At 38.7% G+C, this 19,927-nt stretch overlaps 2 protein-coding genes and 1 long non-coding RNA gene across 11 annotated transcripts in view; 1 reads left to right on the top strand and 2 right to left on the bottom strand.

Moving 5' to 3' along the window:
• The window catches only part of LOC145975871 (uncharacterized), a 322,438-nt gene that overhangs the window by 159,239 nt on the left and 143,272 nt on the right, over positions 1-19,927 (top strand). The window lies entirely within an intron of this gene.
• Positions 1-19,927, bottom strand: part of LOC145975877 (uncharacterized) — a 277,761-nt gene that overhangs the window by 50,169 nt on the left and 207,665 nt on the right.
• On the bottom strand, positions 353-1,598 carry LOC145975875 (uncharacterized). Its single transcript, XM_083106630.1, has 4 exons — positions 1,441-1,598; positions 1,287-1,346; positions 972-1,113; positions 353-873 (listed from the first exon to the last, which is right to left on the bottom strand). Exons 1-4 carry the CDS (start codon positions 1,513-1,515, stop codon positions 734-736), a joined length of 417 nt encoding a protein of 138 aa, XP_082962756.1. The 5' UTR covers positions 1,516-1,598; the 3' UTR covers positions 353-733.

Consider the following 19,927-nt stretch of genomic DNA (forward strand, 5'->3'; position numbering starts at 1 on the left):
TTCTTTCTACATAAAATCTTTCGTGCTGACAAGAATTTCCCAAGCGATATCGGTGTTAGCTTTTACGGTCGGCGTCGCCAATATCCGAAAATTTCTCGATAAAACAATACTCGAGCGTGTCGCGTCGACTCATCAATTAGGAGCTAATTGATTTCGAGTGTAAATCTAATGCGTAGTAAGGTTTTTCAACGACGTCTCACTGTTTCGACCGGGGTTGCGGTTACAAGGTGGGGTTGCAAGCAGTGCTTGCAGACGAAAGCGGTTGTTCCTGCTAAATTTACGGCGAGAGGGCTAACCTTCCTCTTTTCTTACGGTTTCTCTTTCGTATTTCTCCGCTTCTCTCCGCTTCTTCCGCCGTTAATGAGTCCCGATCGTTCGGCGCCATATGTTTCCTCGGCGATGCTGTTTGTTTTTTGAGGGAGAGGGGAAAAGCGGGCTTTTACGCGTACGTCGACCGTATCTCTCTGCGTTGACGTTACGAATCCGCATGTAAAATGTAACTTAACCGCTTTACTACACACGCTCGCGTCCGCGGTCGGGCCGCCATTAAATGCTCGATATTTTCGGGTTTATGTTATATTCATGCGCCGACAATGGATGGATGTGCAGTGTGGGAAATTTCATCGGCGCACGAAATACAGATAAGCAAACAGATATCCGCTGGATATGGGCGATGATGGGAAATCAATCATTCGATTGATGCAAACGCGTTTATTGTTCGCGGAGGACGAGGTTACTCTATAAAAATTTTATCGGCATAACTGTCGTCATGTGCGGAGACGTGAGGACATTGTTGACCCTTATTGCATCGTCGAAATTTTAATTGGTTAGTGTTTGTTTCCAGAGAATCTAAATTTCGCCGTGTTCCCTTTACTGCGTCCCCCCAAAAAAAGAAACTTTTAGTTCGTGACATTTCCTCGAGTGACGTATATGGCTGCAATTTTTGACATAAGAAAATTTTTATTACGTACCGCAGATAGTATTTGCTAAACAGATTGAATTTGAGTCGCAATCTTCATCTCTTTTGCAGTGGCCTTTCCCTTTTTGACTACCAGCTTCTTTTTTGTTTCCTTTGTCCGAGAGACGTAAAGTCAGAATATCCGAATATTCGTCCTTTTTTTAAAACACGTATTAATGTTATTGATCGTACAACATATATTTAGAATAATGTAGAATAAAACAGAAATAAATAATTAGACTTAAATGCAATATTTTGAAGCGAAAGGTATTTTTAAAAAGTTACGATATGCGAGAGATTATGCTAAGTGATGTGATCAATTACTTACGGAATTGGAATCGTTTGTGCTGAAATCTTCTATATCGATCACTCGAATATCCGATTTTCCCTACGGCGGAACGACCAAGAAAGATTAGCACATAATCACGGTGTAATACTATAATTTTCACTACCCGTCTATTTGGCAAGATGATTCGCCGTACCTTGTCCTTTATAATACATGGATACGCGGTCGAAACGGCGCATATTAACAACACGAAGAGGAAAAGTCGGCTCATGTTGGGTCAACGTGCTTGAGAGAATCGTAGCGTCTCATGACGTGGAAGCATACTTTTATACCTCGGGTCTTGAAGCGCTTCGTTGCGAAATTGTTCTATCAGCGCGTTCTTATCGAAGCGCCGTTAAAGTGTGCGCCTTTGAAAAATGGATCGTTGAAACTTTTCTTAACTCGAGCGGAAATTATGTAAACGCGACTGATTTCCAACGCCGTACTAAATGCCCGTAGGATTTGCCGCTTATTTTCACGCTTATTTATCTAAATTAGAAACAAGAAGCACGTCGTAAAGTACGCGCGCCGCGACGTTTCGCAATTTCCTCGTGCGAGGAAAAACAAATCTTTGTTATTTTAATTTTACGGCAATTTTAAACTGTTCTAGTTATATATTTTATTAAAAAATACTCTATATACTCCCTAAAGTTAATCAACTTAATTAAATTAATTAAATTGGTTGACAGAAGCATCATCAATTTTGAATATTAAGGATCAATATACAAAATGAAATCAAAAGATGTTATGATAGTAATTTTAATAATTATTATATTAAAATTTTCAGAAAGATTGAACAACTCTCTTGCTACTTTTTTCAAAATATATTTCTCCGATTATTTTGAAGCGTATTTACGATCGCGCTGCTCGTAGATCAACAATGTCTACGTATCCTTGTTCGATTTCATGGTACGTGTACTTTCTTCTTCTTTTTCCTCTTAAGCAATGTATATTTTCAGCCTCTCCTCGAATCCTCGGAGACAGAGAGAGGATACTTACTGCGCATTTTCCGCGGAATACCATACCGCTATCTTCCATAAAATAAGAAATACGAGACACACTCTCGTTTTCCAGTGTTCGAGGAGGTTCAATCCCTCGAGCGCAGTATGCATTTTCTCGCTCGACTAAGTACATAGCAATACGGTTGTGACTTTTCATCGAGGAGATCGACTTTAATGATCGACAAGCTCGCCTTTTATTTTTGTCTCTGCGAACGAAAACGTCCAGGAGAGCGATCGTAATCACGGATGTCTGAATTAAAACCTTTAATCAGCTGTGCATCATTAACATGGTTTGCTATTGTGGTTGTTGCAGGACATACAAAACGCGGAAAATCTCGCGAAATAATAAAACTTGCTTCGTATACCAAAGTGAGAGCCCTTCTTACTGTTTCTAATTGCGCTCGGATAATCATTGCATGCCCATTAACACTTAAGCTCGCGCGTTCGCTTATTATGCGAATAATCAAAGATGTTTTCAGCCATCGGCAGAATGGCCACATTAGGAAATTGCACGCTTCGTATCGCGCATATCGTTATTTTCGCTACCTCGTTATCTGTCTTTGAAAGAGCTCTTTCATTCATACACCGATATATGCGCGTATTCGTGCTTGTTGGAGAAATCCGTATGTTTGCCTCGAATGCGAGATCATTAATATCTTGTTTCTCTTGTTGCATCATTAGTTGAGAAACAAAATATCATAGAAGAAGATTTATTACTGTATTTTTGGTAGTCTTAAACGATCTTTTAAATGCGCATGATTACATATTAATGATGTTAAAATTACCCATAGTTGCATTAAAAGATTACACGTTTCTGCCGTAAGAATTATTACTTCCGAGCACAGATAAAAATCTTCGCGAGCACATTTTCGTTAGAAAGACATGTAAAACACATGAAGAAAAAATAAAAAAATTATGGAAATTATAGAAACATGGGGAAATATCGAAAATTATATCGCAAAAGCCTCTTCCTTTTTAAGAAATATTTTGTATTATTCTAAGTACATCCATTATCATGTACGCTCCGTTAATTTCTAACGCCACATACTTAAAAGCGAGGGAGGTACAGCTGTTTGCATAGCGTCACTACTGTTAGCGAAGTTGTGGCGTGAAGGAGTAGTCCAAACTGGATACGGTGTTGGAGTCCTCGACGGTCTGTCGACGTGACCGGAAGTCCTTTGTTCGCTTGATTGCCGAACAACGTGGAAACTGGTCATTAGCTTAGTAAATAACGTCCTCTCGAGTATAGTTTAACCTTTAGTTAAACATTCGCTCGCCACCATCATACCTTTATTATGTCACTACAGTCCTAGTGTAAGTAATCCCACTTTACTTATATACAACGGTTACAAATTATTAAATCTTATTTTAGAGAGAAATATAAAAATTAAAAATAACTCGCGATATTTCATTTATTGAATTTTTGTGTGAATTCCTCATCGTTCCATTGTTATCAGGATTCTAATAAAATTTTCTGTTTTATTGTTTCTAATGTTATAGTGATATACTTTAAACAATGATGCTAAAGTACTTGTGAATATTATTTTTTTAATCTATTGATCTGTTTGCGTAGCGACGAGAAACATGCGACAGAAGAAGTTGATTTGTTCGAATTATCGCTTTAGGAAAACAAATTGGAAATATTTCAGTACAAAAGCAAACTGAACTGTGGGCCTTTCTCGGTGCTGACTTCGCGAAAAAAATGCACGGACCAAATTAGTTGAAACAGTCACAGTCTAGACGACAGGTTGTGAATGATGAATGAACGCTGTAGGTAATACTCGGAGAAAGGTAATTTTGAACTTTTCCGTGGTAAACGGAGAGTCTAGACACCCGTTCATGTATATGTGTGTGCGTACGTATATGTATATGTATAAGAATAGAACACAAATCTTATAAACTTCTCTAGACTTCTCTAGAATCAAATATCCGAAGAAGAGAAGACTACAAGTTTCTTGTTGCTCTGTCGCGCGAATCTGTTTAATAATGTTAACTTTCGCAATAACAATAACAAATGTAACATTCTGCGAGAGATATTTAATATTCTTGAAGAGAACGATATCACATTCATATATATATGTGTGTACGTATTGTGTACACGTACACAAATCTATGTGTTTATTTTGTACAAAGTGATCCAGTTACAATTCATCTGCCAACACTATCAATTTGATAATTGTAACTAAATTTAATTCATCATAATTAAAAAAATTAAACGATAAATAAACTAAAGACGATTTTTCTCATCTAAATTCCAAAAGTGTAATTTGCGAAGGTTCTTTGGACAATCATAATCATATCAAGACTATCGATGATTCGTATTATTGTTGAAAAAAATCTTATAAAATATTTGTAGACATTTGTTTAATATTTCTCTACGTTCTATCTGATTTAAAAATTTAAAGAAATTCAATATGTCACTTTGCATTCGCTCTGCGGTCGTTTCATTTACATTTTCCAGAAGCACATAGTCGCGCTTGACTAATCTTGTTAATCGCAGCGAAAGAACGCTTTCGTGGAAGGATGGGCGAGAAAGGTGGAGCAGCGATCTGGTTCGTTGTCGCGCTAAACGGTCGACGTTTGCACGCGAGAATAAAGGCGAGAAAAACGAATTGCAGATTCGCCCCGCGGGATCATTCGTCAGCTCCGTATATTTAGACGACGTTCTTAACACGTCGCTCGACTCTCTTTCCTCTCCTTCTCCAGCTTCTCGTCTCGAGCGTATCTCTCACCACAATCCAAATAAATCGATAGCGCGAGCTTTAGTCCCGACGCTTTTTCACATTTTCCTTAAGTTTCGCAGACTTTTGCGATCGAGTGTATGTCCGGTCTCTAAACGGTTCATTCGATTACCGCTCGGACAAGCGGATTACTTTTTGCGGATATCACATTTTTCACTTTGTGAAAAGCAAAAAATTATTTAACAGAATCGTACTCGAGTGCGTGCACGCATCCATGCGCGCGAGCGAGTGGATATAATATACGGACGGTATATTCTCGAGCACGGTGCGCTCATGCAGTATTCATTCGAAAGCGTTTAATAACCAATACTGTCGGTGAGCGGAATGTAATATTTTTTTTATACCTGTTATATATAAAAAAAGTAGGATGAAAAAAAAAAACGAATGCGAATCCGATATATCGGCACGAGACGCGAGCGAGCGGGCTCGATGGACGCGTCGATTTGCTTTCGCAGATTCTTTTTTTCGAGCATTATCGCGCGTTGGCCGAATTGCAATCTTTATCCCGGCCTGATCTGCTCATCAGCCGAAATAACCTGAAAATAACGCGCTTCATCTTCGATCATTGCTGCGAGATCCAGCAAATGAAGATTAATGGCAAAACTTGACTCGGCCTTATTACGCGATGAAAGATCCCGCGAAATTGCTCGATATCGATATACAATATCGCCTGGTAGAATATTATTGATATCGATCGTTTATAGGCATCGGACGGGATGTATGCACGCACGTATGCACGCGGAATCCGTGGGAAAGCAGCTTAATTGGAGCGATTATCCCCTCGTTCACAAAGAGATAGCGACCAGCATTTCGTGATGCACTTACGTAACGATTAAATCGACGTGCACATATGCCTCCAACGAGCGTGCGCGTCCTATGTGTATTCCAGACACATAGATGGAAGTAATGCGGGACGGAGATTGGGTCCTGCGGTCGATACGACGTGCCCTCATCATGTTTAAAGCGGCCCCGACACGCGGCTGCCACCTTCCAGCGTCTCGACTCCCTAACGAGCGAGTGACGCTTTGTCTTATGACCGGATCGATACCGGCGTTTAAAATATGCAATCGACCCTGATTAGAAACAATAACGGATTAACTCGTAATGTGAGTGGCATTAAACATGTATTAAATTAAATGAAATTAAATTACATGCAATTATTAATTACATAAATTAATTACAAATTAAATTACGCAAATTGAATTATGTACAAGTCTTTTCGAATATTTAAGATCGAATTGTAGTTAATTAGAGGAGGGTAGTCGAATATAAACGACAGGAAATAATCTAATTATTTATAGTGACACATATATGTAAATTAAATTTTTGACAATTATGTATTGTATCGAAGTCTAAATTACGTTTCTGTAACATTTTCCCGGAGGTTCTTTTATTCAAGAACGTGCGAAATCAGATCCTGCACCGCCACCCTTAGATTCCAGAGCGTCGATTCGTCTTTCTCCATCGACGCCCCGTCGTCTTTCGGGCAACAAACTGGACGTCTAACCGCTTCCGCCCTCGCGCCTCTCACTCACCAAAATAATATGGACTAATTTCGGCGGGCATCCCTCGGGAAACATCCCGGGGGAGCAATAAGGGAGCTACGGAAACGCTCGTCGGCATTGAATTCTATCCATTTGTCCGGTCGGCTAGTTCGCGGAGGACAGCCGCGAAACTTCTAATTTCCCCATACGTCACGCGTGGACACCGCTCTGACATGGCCAATCGTGGCCCTTCCTGCTGCAATCGCTGCGAAAACACGTAGGGGCTGTTTAACCCTCTCACTTCTAGTGTATGTCCAATCAGGAAGCTATTCTTTTTTTCACTTGTAACATGCAAATATGATATGAATGTGTATCCGCTACTGTTCTTTATTAAGGGAAACTCGTCTCTCTTTTCGAAGAAATATTGTTCACCAAATACGCTTATTTGATTCGCGAAGGTATTTTCCATTTATCAAGTATGCTTACTGCAACTATCGTGGAACGCACTCGAAGGCACGATAAATATACCTGGCCTGGCCGAGAGAGTTCGTGACTTAATCTGCAAGAGTATCTCGATTGTACACGCGGTCGCCTTACGCTATTTGTGGATTTATGGCCTTATTCATACCTCGCGCTTTCAAGCCTTTCCATCTTCCGTATCGATATCTATAGGTACGCGTTCCGTAATAACGTTGCATATCAGTAATGCATTTTCGTAATGGTGCGGACTTTTCTCTGAAAGCAATCTTTACTGAGAAAGGAGAGAGAGAGAGATATTGTAAAGAGAAATATTATTCAGAATACAAAGCAAAAAATTTGCTAAAGCATGCAAAAGTCTTCAAAATGACATTAGATAATTAGTTCTCTCATCCACAGATTGGAAAAATTAAATATATATTTAAGAAATTGAATATATACTCAAAAAAAAAAATGTGCGAATTAAAATTTATCGCAGTTTGAATTTAAGTTCAGCTTCCATATTTTTAGCGCTTTGATTTGATTATTTAACAGATGTCGATTTCGTTTCATCTCAGATCGGAGACTCTTAGATTCGCGCGATAGGGATTTTCTCTTCGGTAAAAGACTGCGATCCTCTCCTCGTGGAAACCTTATGGGAATCTTCGCGAGTCTTCGCTGGCAGGGAAAAGGCCTGAAAGCAGCACGACGGCGGATATATTTCGCTTGCGCGGCTTAAGAACACTATTCTCCCCGCCGTCTAAGGCGGAAATCCTGGGCAGCGCGCCGTCGTCGAGATTCCCGAAGTGGAGTATCGTGTTCGGATGTCTTTCATGTTTTTCGCGTCGAGTTGGTCGTGTCGCGCACGAAGCTCGAAAGAAATCGCGTACTTTACCGCGAGTGAGAATCTTTCCGTCACCGTTGAGCATTTCGGATTAGAACTTAGACTTCCGGAATTCAAGAATACGTTAAACAAACAAAATAACTATTTCCTATTTCCCCAGATGTTATGCGCGCATCTTCTTTAAGAAATGCCAAAGGTTTCTACAATTTTTTGTAAAATAATCGACTTGTTTAATCCAATCCCAGGCTCTACTAAATATTTAATATATAATATGGCGTATATATTTAGTATACAATTATCGGAAAATTTTAACTTGATTTGATCGAGTTAGAAAAACTTAAAAATATTTTATAAAAATAATTTTGAATGATATTTAAAGATTTTATTTTCTTTTTTTAAATAATTTTAATTTCCAAGATATATTTTGTATATTATATATAAGAAAAATGGCGCTTCCTAGCAATAGTATTTTATTATTTGTATCAATATATATTAATTATTTTGATTATTAATGAGTTATTGTTTCAACGACTTTGCCTAAGAATTTAATCCGTGTGTACTGAAAAACAGGATAAAACGTTCACGAAGAAACCACTGATAAATTTCTGGATAGAAGAGAGTCGCGAGAGATAGTAGAATAATAAATCTTGCTACTCAGCCATTCCGACAGTAGAATTTTGCAGCGAAGAAGAAATTTCAGCGCGACGACGCTTTTTACTCGATATAGAAAACGCGTCTAATGGAAGAGCGGCTGACAGACGCTCCGAGATGTCTTAAAGGCCATCGATTCGACCGAACCTGTCTGATAACTTGGTAGTAAGACTTATTGCGTGTCGTAGAACGGTTCCGAATCCCGAGAAGACAAGGGTCCTCTACGAGTAGGGCAGTTTGTCGAGATCCTCCGCGACAACTATCTCCTACAGGCAGTGGTCTTCTTTCTCTTTCTCTTTCTTCCTCAATAGTAGCTTAGAATCCGTTTTCTCTCCAGTTTCTTTAACCGCCTCCAGTTGTCCACGTTCAGAAACGATATCTCGAACGTGCGACAACGATCGAATTAATTCTTTTTGCCGATCCGCAACTTATTCGGTAAAAAACGCATCACGTTCCTGCCATCGGCACGTACACGATTCGTATTCCTGCGGATAATTGCGATAGTGGACATCGGCTATCGACATTAGCGTATCGATGCTCGAAAATAAAGCAGCGGGCGTCGCTGCGGGATGTGATTGGATCCACGCCGTTTATTTTAATTTGCAGAAAACAAGGCGCGAGGATGGGAACAAAGGACAATAATTGTTTCGTTCGACCCCACGATCCTGATCTATAAATTAACGGCTCTTTCGGGCCTCTCTTCTTAATTGGGCCGCGTATTAATCCCCCTCCAGGATGCGACCGCAAGGATTTATTTGCGGGGCGATGCGAAGGGGAAAGAACGGCGGTGATAAGAGAGACTCAGAAACTGGCTGGAAATGTGGAAGGACACGTGGGATTACGAGGTCTTAACTGTGCGTACCAAAATGGACGAGGATCGCCTTGACGTTCTAATGTGAAGATATCTGAAATACAATGCTTGTAAAAAAATCCATACAGACAGATCTAGATTTCCTATGACTTTATTATTGTTATTATTATCTAATGAGAAATCTGAGAGCAATTTGAATTTTTGTTAAGTAAAGGGATATTAAAGCTAAAAATATTTTTAATTATTTTAAACAGTCTGTAGAATTCGCGAAATTATTATTTATTATTTTAACGAAAAAAAAGTTTTGGCAATTAATACGATATCGCAAATTGAGTGAAAGGAAATTACAAAGCTGAATATTTTATTGATCTTTATAACCGTTTATATAAATATAATGTAAACTAGTAAGTTGTATTTTATATCATGTAAATGTTGATATTTGATTATTGCGATTTGATATTTCCTAATTTGATACGTATTTACGGAAATTAATGACGCGCCATAATCGATAAAATATAATCGTACATTCATTTGCTTTCGTTAATAGGCAATGTTGCGCCAAGTTGGAAGTATCGGAACGTTACGTTGAAACATTACGTATGTTAAAATAAGCGTTAATCGCACGCTGTAATTTTTCGATGTGTAATTTGGATAACGAGCGTCGCGACCGACTGAATACAGACGGGAGAAAGTAGACAAATTTGATCAACGGCTGCGACACCTTGACATCCTATTCGTTTCCGGTTGTCGCGTCAGCTTGGTGGAAGCGGCTAATTAATAATAAGCGCTTAATTATGCGAATGGATGCGCGCTTTTGTTGATTGCGCCAGCAGATACGGATGAATGTCGCCCACGAGAAAAGCCTATTCGAAAGCATATTTCATGCAGCTTCGCATTCCGTGCGTGCATTTGTACAACCGGATATACGCCACGCAACCGTGTAACAGTTGCAACGTGCTACTGCAAACGCAATTATTCGTAAGCTAATATTTATCAAAGACACATGCACACGTTTATCTGCGGATTAAAAAAAATACTTAAACAATTAGATAAATCCGTTGCTATTTTTTTTCAAAGTTTTGCATTTTTATAAAATATTGTAAAAAATTTCAAATACATCATGCTTTAAATAAGCTTCTTTCAACATTTTGTATATCGCAATTTGTGCGTTATTTTTTGCTATATTTTTGCATTATATTTAAATCGTTCGTAATTTGCTATATGAAAATTCTAATGTTTTAAATAAATTAAAATAGTTTACAGGTAAACAGTTGGCTGTTTTTATACATATCTTTCTCTATATTTTTGATGTATACCAAAAATCACTGTCAACGACACGACATTTTATCGCGGAGATTTTCGAATAGTCCTGTGCATTTCTTGTTGACTGAGGGAAGTTAAATAGGGATGACTAGAAAAGGCTGCGCTGTAACGATTTGAAAGCTGCTTTGACGTACGCTTGCTCCCACGAGATCTTTGTGAGTAAATATATCGCGAGCATCCGCACAGACCGGATAAGAGATAAACAGCCGCAAAATTCATCTTAATTTTAGAATACGGCTCTTATAAAGGGTAGTCCTCCAAATGTAGTCACGATGGAGAAAATGAGCTGCGACTAATTGAATCACGTAAAATTAACGTGGTAGGGTATCCCCGAGAAGATTAATGAAACGATTTCGGTAACAATTGCGTCATCGAGCCCTTTCGAAAATCGTTAACGCTGTTGTTATCCTATCAATTTAACGATTGATAAATTGTATAAAAGCATAATGTATATTCTAATATAATAATAAAATTAAAAATATTGTAATTAATATATGCACATATGTATGCCTATATTGTAATTAATAATGGTAATAATTAATAATATCAATGATTAATCATGCAATCAATTAGATATTATACAAAATACAACAGATGTTTTTAATACTATATCATTATCTAATATACATTACATACATTATATTTTTCTTTACAACAATCTGTTGATTAATTAATTCGTGCTTATTCGACTAGAATCGCAGGTAGCTTATCAACTTCCGTTTATTACCCACGAATTCGCGATTAATGGTCATTGGATCCTGGTCACATATCTGCGCCATCTACGAAGGCATACGCGGGTGCGTGTATCGCGATCTCTTACCGGGCATTCGCGATTAGGATGGAATTTTAGGGTGTGCTTCACGACGGGTGTTTGCGACGAAAACGAGAAGGGGGCAAGTCGCACAGACGGGCGCGCGATAATTAATAAACAAACTCATAGATATGCGATAGGGCGTCGCGTGAGATTTACATTGAGGGGAGGAAGCTTTTGCTTTTCCCTTCGCTTATCGCCGATTAGAAACGCGAGTGTTCGCGCGAGCCCGGCGACCTTCGATCGTTGCGCGTTAGAGTAGCTTTTTATTTTACTTTCTTCCTCGGGAGTGGCTAGGCGGAGTTAGCCGAGGGTTAAAACGTTTTCAGGCGCCGTGCTTCGCAGTGAAAGTCTCGCTGCATCGCGCAAAAACAAGGGTGAGTTACGAGCGAAGGGTGAAGTCCGTCTCTCGTCGTCCTCTTCTTTCCGTACCCACGTTTAGGAGTCGGATAATTTAGGCGATACATTTGAATTTGCCACCATTACCCCACCAATAGCCCTACCGTTTATCTTCGTCTTTCTCCCGAGGGATATTTCCATTAGGTAATTATCGCGTCAACGGATAAGTCAAGTTTTAGTTTTTCTTGGGAATCAACTAGTTTCCTCCATTTATTTTGGGATAAATTGTTTTTTACAGCTATTGAATTAAAATTACAACTTTGCAAATTTTTAAAAAATATTACATCTTATATAGTGTGTCGATTCATATATTTATTCTTGTTTCTTAAATACGTTTCTTTCTTGATATTGTTTTTGTGAAAATATATTTCAAAGAGGACATTCAAGGTATTTTTTATCCATATTTTTGTGAATGATATTGTATTTATAAATACTTTAAAAATAATTATTTTGCTTCTCGATTAGCTGATTATTTGAGAAAAACGGTTCGGCTGATCTTTAAACGGAATTAGCGTACAATTTAAAAGCCAGAAATCATCGCGATAATTTCCACCAAAAGGAAATCGTGAAATCTCTGTCTTATCTTCCTAAGACATTCGTGTATACGCGAGAACGTTCGCTATTTTACTGGTAGGGTCATATTTCTTCGATTATCGCGTGCGTGTGCATCAAGACGAGCGAAATACAGGTTTTATCATTTGCTTCGTAATTAATGCTCGGTCTATGCAATTAAAGTTCCGATTAAGTTCGAATTGGGGAGCTTTTCACGAAACAATGCGCTATCAGTCGGCAATGCATTATTGCGTGATCCTACGAACAAAAATCTCGAATAATTTTAATCTCACATGTTGTTTCGTGCGCATAATTTAATAATAATTCTTCTCGTTTGATTGCAGGTAAGCGATGAACGCGATGGCCTACTTGTTGGAAGAAATTACGCTCGTGTTTTGGTCGGATCTCACAGTGACGTGAAATATAATATACCCAGTGAGTCCTTTTGTTCGAGTAAAAATATTTTCGTGGACGACTCGTAATTTCGCTTGTCTGGCTGACGTGCGTATCTAAGAAATGGCGCACTCCGCTGTTCTTGCGACGTGGCACGATAAATCGTTCGAGTCGAATAGATCGCCATTTACGTAAACATGTCCGCTCGTACCACGCTGTATATCCCGAGCAAGGAGGAATATAATAAAACACAGTGAAGGATCGATACTAGAAGAAGTTAAGTGGATAACGTAATGGTCCCCGGGTTAACGCAAGAGCATCCAAAGCGACGCGATGGTAGGGTAAAGGCGCCGGAATTTCAGCCATTTTCTTCGGGATTCGTCTCGCACGTGTATTTTTCGAGAGGACCGACTATCGAGTCGCGTCCGCGTTTCGCGATCTCGGCGTAATCTTATTTGCAATATATCTCCGCGAGAGGAAGGTCGCAACGAGAGACCGATCCGTTGTTTTCCGGCGAGCGTACTTTTATAATGTTGCGTGTCTCGCGATGTTTGCAACATTCTCGATGTCGTCGTCATAGTATCTTTTTCTCTCTCTGTTTTTGCTTTACCGAAGTACGTACGACGCACTTTTACGAGCGCTCCAACAGGAACTATAAATTTCCCGTTTTACGCCGGCCATATTGAACGGTTTGCCTGCGAGTTGTCCACAACTATTGCGAAAAAATGCATCGCACTTTTGATAATTCCGACAGTTGGACCCGCAGCTATAATGACTCACGGTGTAAATTGTCGATCGCGAAATCCATTGCTTCTTGGCGTACAGTGGCGTACGGGGAAGGGACTTTGTCGTAAGGGTGATTTCGAGGGACCGTTTACGCCGTCATTCCCCTATTCCGGTTTACGGTGGTTTAATTATCGACTGAACCGGCACGACGATAAATCTCAGCAGCTGCTTAACGCCGAGAACGGAGTGCAGTTGCGAAAGAGCGGCGCAACAGTTCGACGAAATTGACGTCCTCGAATTTCTTGGCTTCTCTTGATAAATTCATCGCGTCGCATTTCACTCGCGACTTTCGCGCGCGCACAGTCGCCGAATAAATTATACTCGTGCTAATTTCGACGTTTGAACATTCGATGATAAATGGTGCGGCGAGAGAGGGAGAGAAGGCAAGCTGCGCGATCTTAAAAATAGGATTTCTCCCCGTAGGGAAATGTAATTTCTCTTCTGGCGCGCGCTCTTTCGCCAAAGTTCGCGATAAAAGTTAAATCGGAATTAACGAATTAAACAGTTCAACGAACGGCTTTAAATAAATCCCGCGAATAAGGAGGAAAGTTCCATAATCGTCGGAAGTTCGATGACTTTTAGCAGATAGGTGCTACGAGAAGATGCTAGCGTTTTATTTGCAGATATCCTCGACTCCCGGAAATTTTAATATATTTAAAAAGAAGACATTTTACGTTAGATATATACATACAAAAATTATAATAAATCGTAATGAATGAATTGGCAAGGCATATTACCTTAGATATCAATCTAATGTACAGTTATTTTTTTTTGCATGACAAAAGAAACATTTAATTCTTCTTTTTCTCTTCCTCGAGCCTTCCAGTTTATCTCGCAATAAGTAACAGCGATTGCTTTCTTCGTCCGAGTATCGTGAAGAGCTATCCTCATTGAAAAAGGTCATTTCTCACGTCGCCTCCTGAGAGCACTTCATTAAGATGGCCTATCAAACGACGGTCCTTCAAGCATTCCGACAAGAGACCGTTTCCTCGACCTGACCTTGTCGAAGACAGGGGACAACCGGACCCTTGAAACACGTTCACGAGCGTTTTGTAACGAAGGGCAAAGCTCCAAGTAAGCTCCAAGTTCCTTTCTTCGAGATTCTGATGAAGAGAAGTGAAGGGAAATTCGAAGATTTGAAGATGAAATCGATTTTCTGACATCTCGCTTTAACGTTATCTCCAGAAAGATTCGATCATCGAAAAACCCTTTTCTTGAAGACTTTATCTGAGGGACAGAAGAGTTCATATTAACAAAGATGATTTCGACCCGATTCTTCTTTGTTTAAAAGCTCTTCATTATAAAAATGTTTAATTTCGCAAATTAATGATGCAAATCACAGATATTATCACGTTTTATTGTTATTATTATTACATAATGTCTTGATAAAATACGTACAGGAAAAGATGATATAAATAATTGCAAAGATGAGAAGTTTCTCAACTGTATCTCTTTTTTGTGCATTTTATATTTCTAAAAATTTTTCTTTTTTATACAAATTTGTCTTAATGATAGCTTCTGGGAACATATTAATTACTGGTTTAACATTAGCTTTATTTACTGACCTGTGTCACGTCACTATTTTTTTCTCAAACAATATCTTCGAATACGACTCTTCGTATCCAGCGTTTTATCGACTTTTAGCGAGTCGCGACGATCCGCGGAAATAGGGTCGTAAAACTTCGATACTTCCTTCCTTCCAGCTACACGACGTTCTCAACGATTCTAGAGATAAGCCTAAAGACAATAGGGTGTGCTAGTAGGAAATGACAGCCCACGGGGCTCGAAGATCTAACCCAGATTAAGGGTCGTGAAATCTTTCTTGCGTACCTTCCTCTCAGCCTCTCTCGCCTACACCGCTTTTCCCTGCATCATTTTAGAAACTTGGCGAATCCCCGCTCACGAGAGTACCCACTCGAGTTTCCGGCTGAAACACTTGCCGAGTTACACGTCCTTTGAGGAGGGCATAAAAATCGGGGAGAGACGGATGAAGAAGAGAGGCAGATCCTCGCGTCGAAACACAACCGAATGTATCCAAATCCTCCGCGAACGAACGCAGGCACGCCTATTCGGAAGTAGAGATACACACTGTGCTCTTGAGAAAACTTATACGGTAATGGCGGGCTTGTCTCTCGTCTGACCGCGGCGGTTTTCCCTACCTTGAAAGATTATCCCTGAGTGGCGGCGTTTGCGTCCCCGAACATTTTGCGTGTAACGCGATGCGTAAAGTGGTAAGATAAAAACCGCGGGAACCACGAAAAAGGTATCTCTGAATTATACTTGAAAGAATAATTGCTTAGGAAGAAGAGGTCACTTGTGATGAAGGACATTCTCGTAAAATATTGCTCTGATAGTCCAAACTATTAATCGATATATAAAATCATGCAGAGAATTAAATTTCTAATTTAAATACATGCATATGTGTATATAATGTGCATTTTTAATAAAACTAACAAAAATATTATACATATTTTTTCATTTTGAAAATAACTGATTCATATGCATAAAATATATTATAGAAGATACAATACAATTGCATTTTTTTCTACATACATACAAAATTGTATATATATAAATACTCATTTGAAAAATGGTGGCTGCAACGCGAGAAAAATTTAAAATCAACCGATATAAATAAGTCATCCAATTCTCTAGCGTTGAATATAATTACCGGCAGTGTAATTTCTTTTGTATACGCCGATGTAATGCTTTCTCTGGAATCTCCTGCGTCTACTAAATCAGCCACACTGTAACTATGCCTAATCACTAACTGCAGTCAAACGACGCGTTAATCCACGAAGCAAAGCCGATCTCGAATCTATGCAAATACAATTACCCTTCTCTCTTTGCTGTCGAGCTCACCAGTGCCCTCGGCGTGGAGATCGGTCGGTTCTTATCAGATCGTTTCTCAGAGTATCGTGCAAACGAGGCAGGATCATCCCCGGGACTATGTTAATGCAATGGGGAGAGCTTTATCCCGTGGGATTAGCCAGGTCCGCGGAAAGGTTTTTTCCTGCAAAGTTCCGAGATACACCAAAAAGAATCGATCGCGTTTTTTTATAGGTGTAACGTCGCATTTTCGTATAAAGGCACGAAAATATTGAAAGTTGAATGAAATTTGTATTTTAGGTCGTTATGTAATTCCAAGTAAATATCCTAAATATATGAGAATGAAAATGCGCATATTTAAAAAAAAAATATAATATTTAAATTTTTCCTAAGAAAGCTGCTTTTAATTTCACGAAGAATCCCTTTCGAATAAAAGAAAGTATGATGTAGAATCTATTTTATATATTATTTTATTATTTTATTGCCAAAATTTATCCTTTTTATTATCTAACTTTTATGTAAAAACTGATATTATTGGACGCGTCGAATCCTTCCCGCCGATTCAAGTTATTTTCAAGCCATTTTCGCTTCGATAGTGAACATTTGTGTACGCGTTGTTCTTCGGAAAATCGAGCACCGCGAATTACGGCTTTTAATCCCGAAAGTGCACTCTCGGTTTGCCGTAGATACTCTATTCAACTATCAATACGAGCCGCATATCGTGGAATTCGTGTCGTAAATCAGGTTTTAACTAAAGGCCTTCCGTGAGTGAAGAGAGCCTCAACAAATCGATGCGCCATACTAGATCGTGCACGTCGCGACCCCGCGCGTATTTTACCTGTCAAGGAATAATGATTGCGGTGCATCACTTGTTCGACGGCTCGGATGATCAGCGTCTCGATGCGAAATGACTTAAGCTTCGTTATCCCGCTCTGTCTCTCAACCGTAAGATTAGTTTGATTTTGATTTCTCTGAAACGACTCATATTCCTTGCAAAATTACGATGCGAATCTTCGATGCATCTTCGATAGATTATTTTAATTTAACTCTTTTGTCCATCATTCATTAATTTTATTCACATGCGAAAAAGAAAATATCTAATTTTATTCTATAATATACAACATTTATTATTAAATTCTATAACCATTCCAGTAAGATCTACTCATTTAATTGTTGGTCGTTTTGTTTTTGACAATTTTTGACAATTATAAATGTGAGATTAATACAAATTGTTTTACAATCTAGATAATTCTAGTCTGCGATAAATTTGATTTAAAGCTTCAAAGTGCCGTTCTCTCTCAGAGAGATCGAATATTTCACACATAGAATACATTCTTGTGAAATCCCGAGACGTCGGAGTATAAGCGGGAGAGCTAGGAATGCTAGGAGGACAAAGGAAACATTGCGGTCGAGTGGCTGGGAAGAGGAAAATTGAGAGACGACGATGTCGGTGACACTCAAGATCTGAATATTCTCAGCCGCTCGATGGTAATTATCTTGGCGCTCTTCTAGCTTCTTCTTCTTCCAGGCGATCGCAAGTAAAGTTGATTGGATACGTCTTGTTGCTTTTCCGCACACGCAGAATATTTTCGCAAGACTTCGCGTCGGCAATGAACTATTGTTCGCACTCGCGCCAGAAATAATCGAACTTGGACTCGTAAAAAGCGGAGTTACATATTTACCGGACCATTTCTCTTATCATTCCCACCTCGCAACTGGATTATGGTCGCGCTCACGTGATGCAACTCGCGAATTGTTCGATTATGTGTTGCATTGCATCGCATCGCTTCGCGATCGATCGATCGAGATCGATGCAAAATTCAAGATGGAGTCGTTTTACGGCGGTTCTCGCGATAGATAAGAGCTGGCACCGGCCATTCGGTACAGTCGATTCGCGGCGCGATAAAAGTAAATTACACGCCCGGCGTAAATCGAAATGCACCCTGCGTCGATACTCGTACGATGTGGTTACGAGCCGCAGTTATATCCGCGTGCGTGCTGGACCTTTGATAGTACAAAATACACGCCCGTGATACGATGTAGTTTCTTTTGCGCCGGCGGTCGGCGATTGTATCTGAATATAACGCAAACAGCGAGGCTTGGTAGTCGTCAATTTTTTCAATGCATGTTTATCACGACATTGCTCGGTTATTTGAAAGTATTGAATTAATATAATTTTTATGTATATTAGAAAATCTTCCGATTTATATTCTAAATGTATAGTAAATAATCTGGAAAAGCTGATTAATAAGAATGAGGATAATAACCAAAGAAAATGTTTTAAAATATATTTATTATATTTGTTTTTTGTGATAAAATATTCTAATTTGTTATTTCAGAATCGGAAAATATTTTATATATAAAAAAATATTTGTATAATATTTAGAAAACAATAGTTTTTTTATTATATTAATTATAAAGAAAAAAAATTATTTTATATCTATAAATTATTTTATCTTTAAAGAAAATTTTCAAAATACGTACTAATATGTGTATATTTTTGTATTTCGCATTATGTATTATGTTTCATCTAGAATATTGCCAGAAATTATTATGAGTTATGTAGACTTCACATGTTGCCTTCATTGTTACGTTGCTTAAATCGCTTTTGCTCGAATGCGAGATAAAACAGGAGAAAAGGATAGGAAACTCGAGGATAATAATCTACCAGGTTTTAAGTTTCTTTATACGTTGTTGAACACAAAGCTGTGCTGCAGAAACACATTCCCATTCCCGTAAAAAGTTCAGAAAGGTTAAAAGTAACGAAGAGAAGTAACCACTGCTACTGGTATCTTGCAACAAAATGATTTTTATGAGCCCCAAGGCTCGTCTTTTTTTACATCATACGAACTAACTATAATATACTGTTTTGTCCTTTTAGTCTTTTGTTGTTCCACAAAGTATTAACTCTTTTTCATAATTAATATTTTTCATAATTATCAGAAAAGATTACATTAATACAACTATGAAATTTCAAATCTTTCTCAAATTTATATTAAGAATGGCATATTACGTTGACAAATTGTTAAAATTGAAATGTGGGGGAAGACATTGTATAGTTTTGATTATTCTATTTTTACAAAAATAGCATTTACGAGGAGCGGAAGACCTTTTACGTATGTTTCATGCATAAAACGAGGTCCGACCGAAATTATGCACCCGGCAATAGGTCTCCGTTGTAGCGTCGTGCTTCGATAATATACCGGGCTATATCCGTTTTTACGCCACTGCGATCAGGGATTGTGAAATCGCGTTAAACTCCCCTCTGATAGGCGATTATGTTCAACGAACCTTTTGCACTTACGCACGACATCACGCAGCCCTCCGGATTTAACCAACGACAGGCTCGTGCCTGGATGAGACAAAAAAAGTTCATCGCCAATAAAACAGAATGCGAGGAGTTTATCGTTAATAGCGTAAGTGAAATATGGCGCTTGAAGTCAGACTCTGTGTAAAATCGCCAACATTTATGAGCAATAAAATCGACTATCAATGTAATTGAGAAAGGGGAGTATTAGAAAAATTTTTAAGTATAATTACATGAGCAATTAAATACATATATA

The sequence above is a fragment of the Camponotus vicinus genome, unplaced genomic scaffold, assembly GCF_025532165.1.
Source record: "Camponotus vicinus isolate PSW18456_S1 unplaced genomic scaffold, iyCamVici1.0 SCAF_8, whole genome shotgun sequence".
In the NCBI taxonomy this organism is placed as follows: Eukaryota; Metazoa; Arthropoda; class Insecta; order Hymenoptera; family Formicidae; genus Camponotus; species Camponotus vicinus.

Coding starts and splice junctions, on each gene's coding strand:
- LOC145975875 (XM_083106630.1), bottom strand. CDS start 1,515: ATGAGCCGACTTTTCCTCTTCGTGTTGTTAATATGCGCCGTTTCGACC. Junction 1,347..1,440: donor CATGTATTATAAAGGACAAG/GTACGGCGAATC, acceptor GTTCCGCCGTAG/GGAAAATCGGATATTCGAGT. Junction 874..971: donor TTTAGCAAATACTATCTGCG/GTACGTAATAAA, acceptor GGGGGGACGCAG/TAAAGGGAACACGGCGAAAT.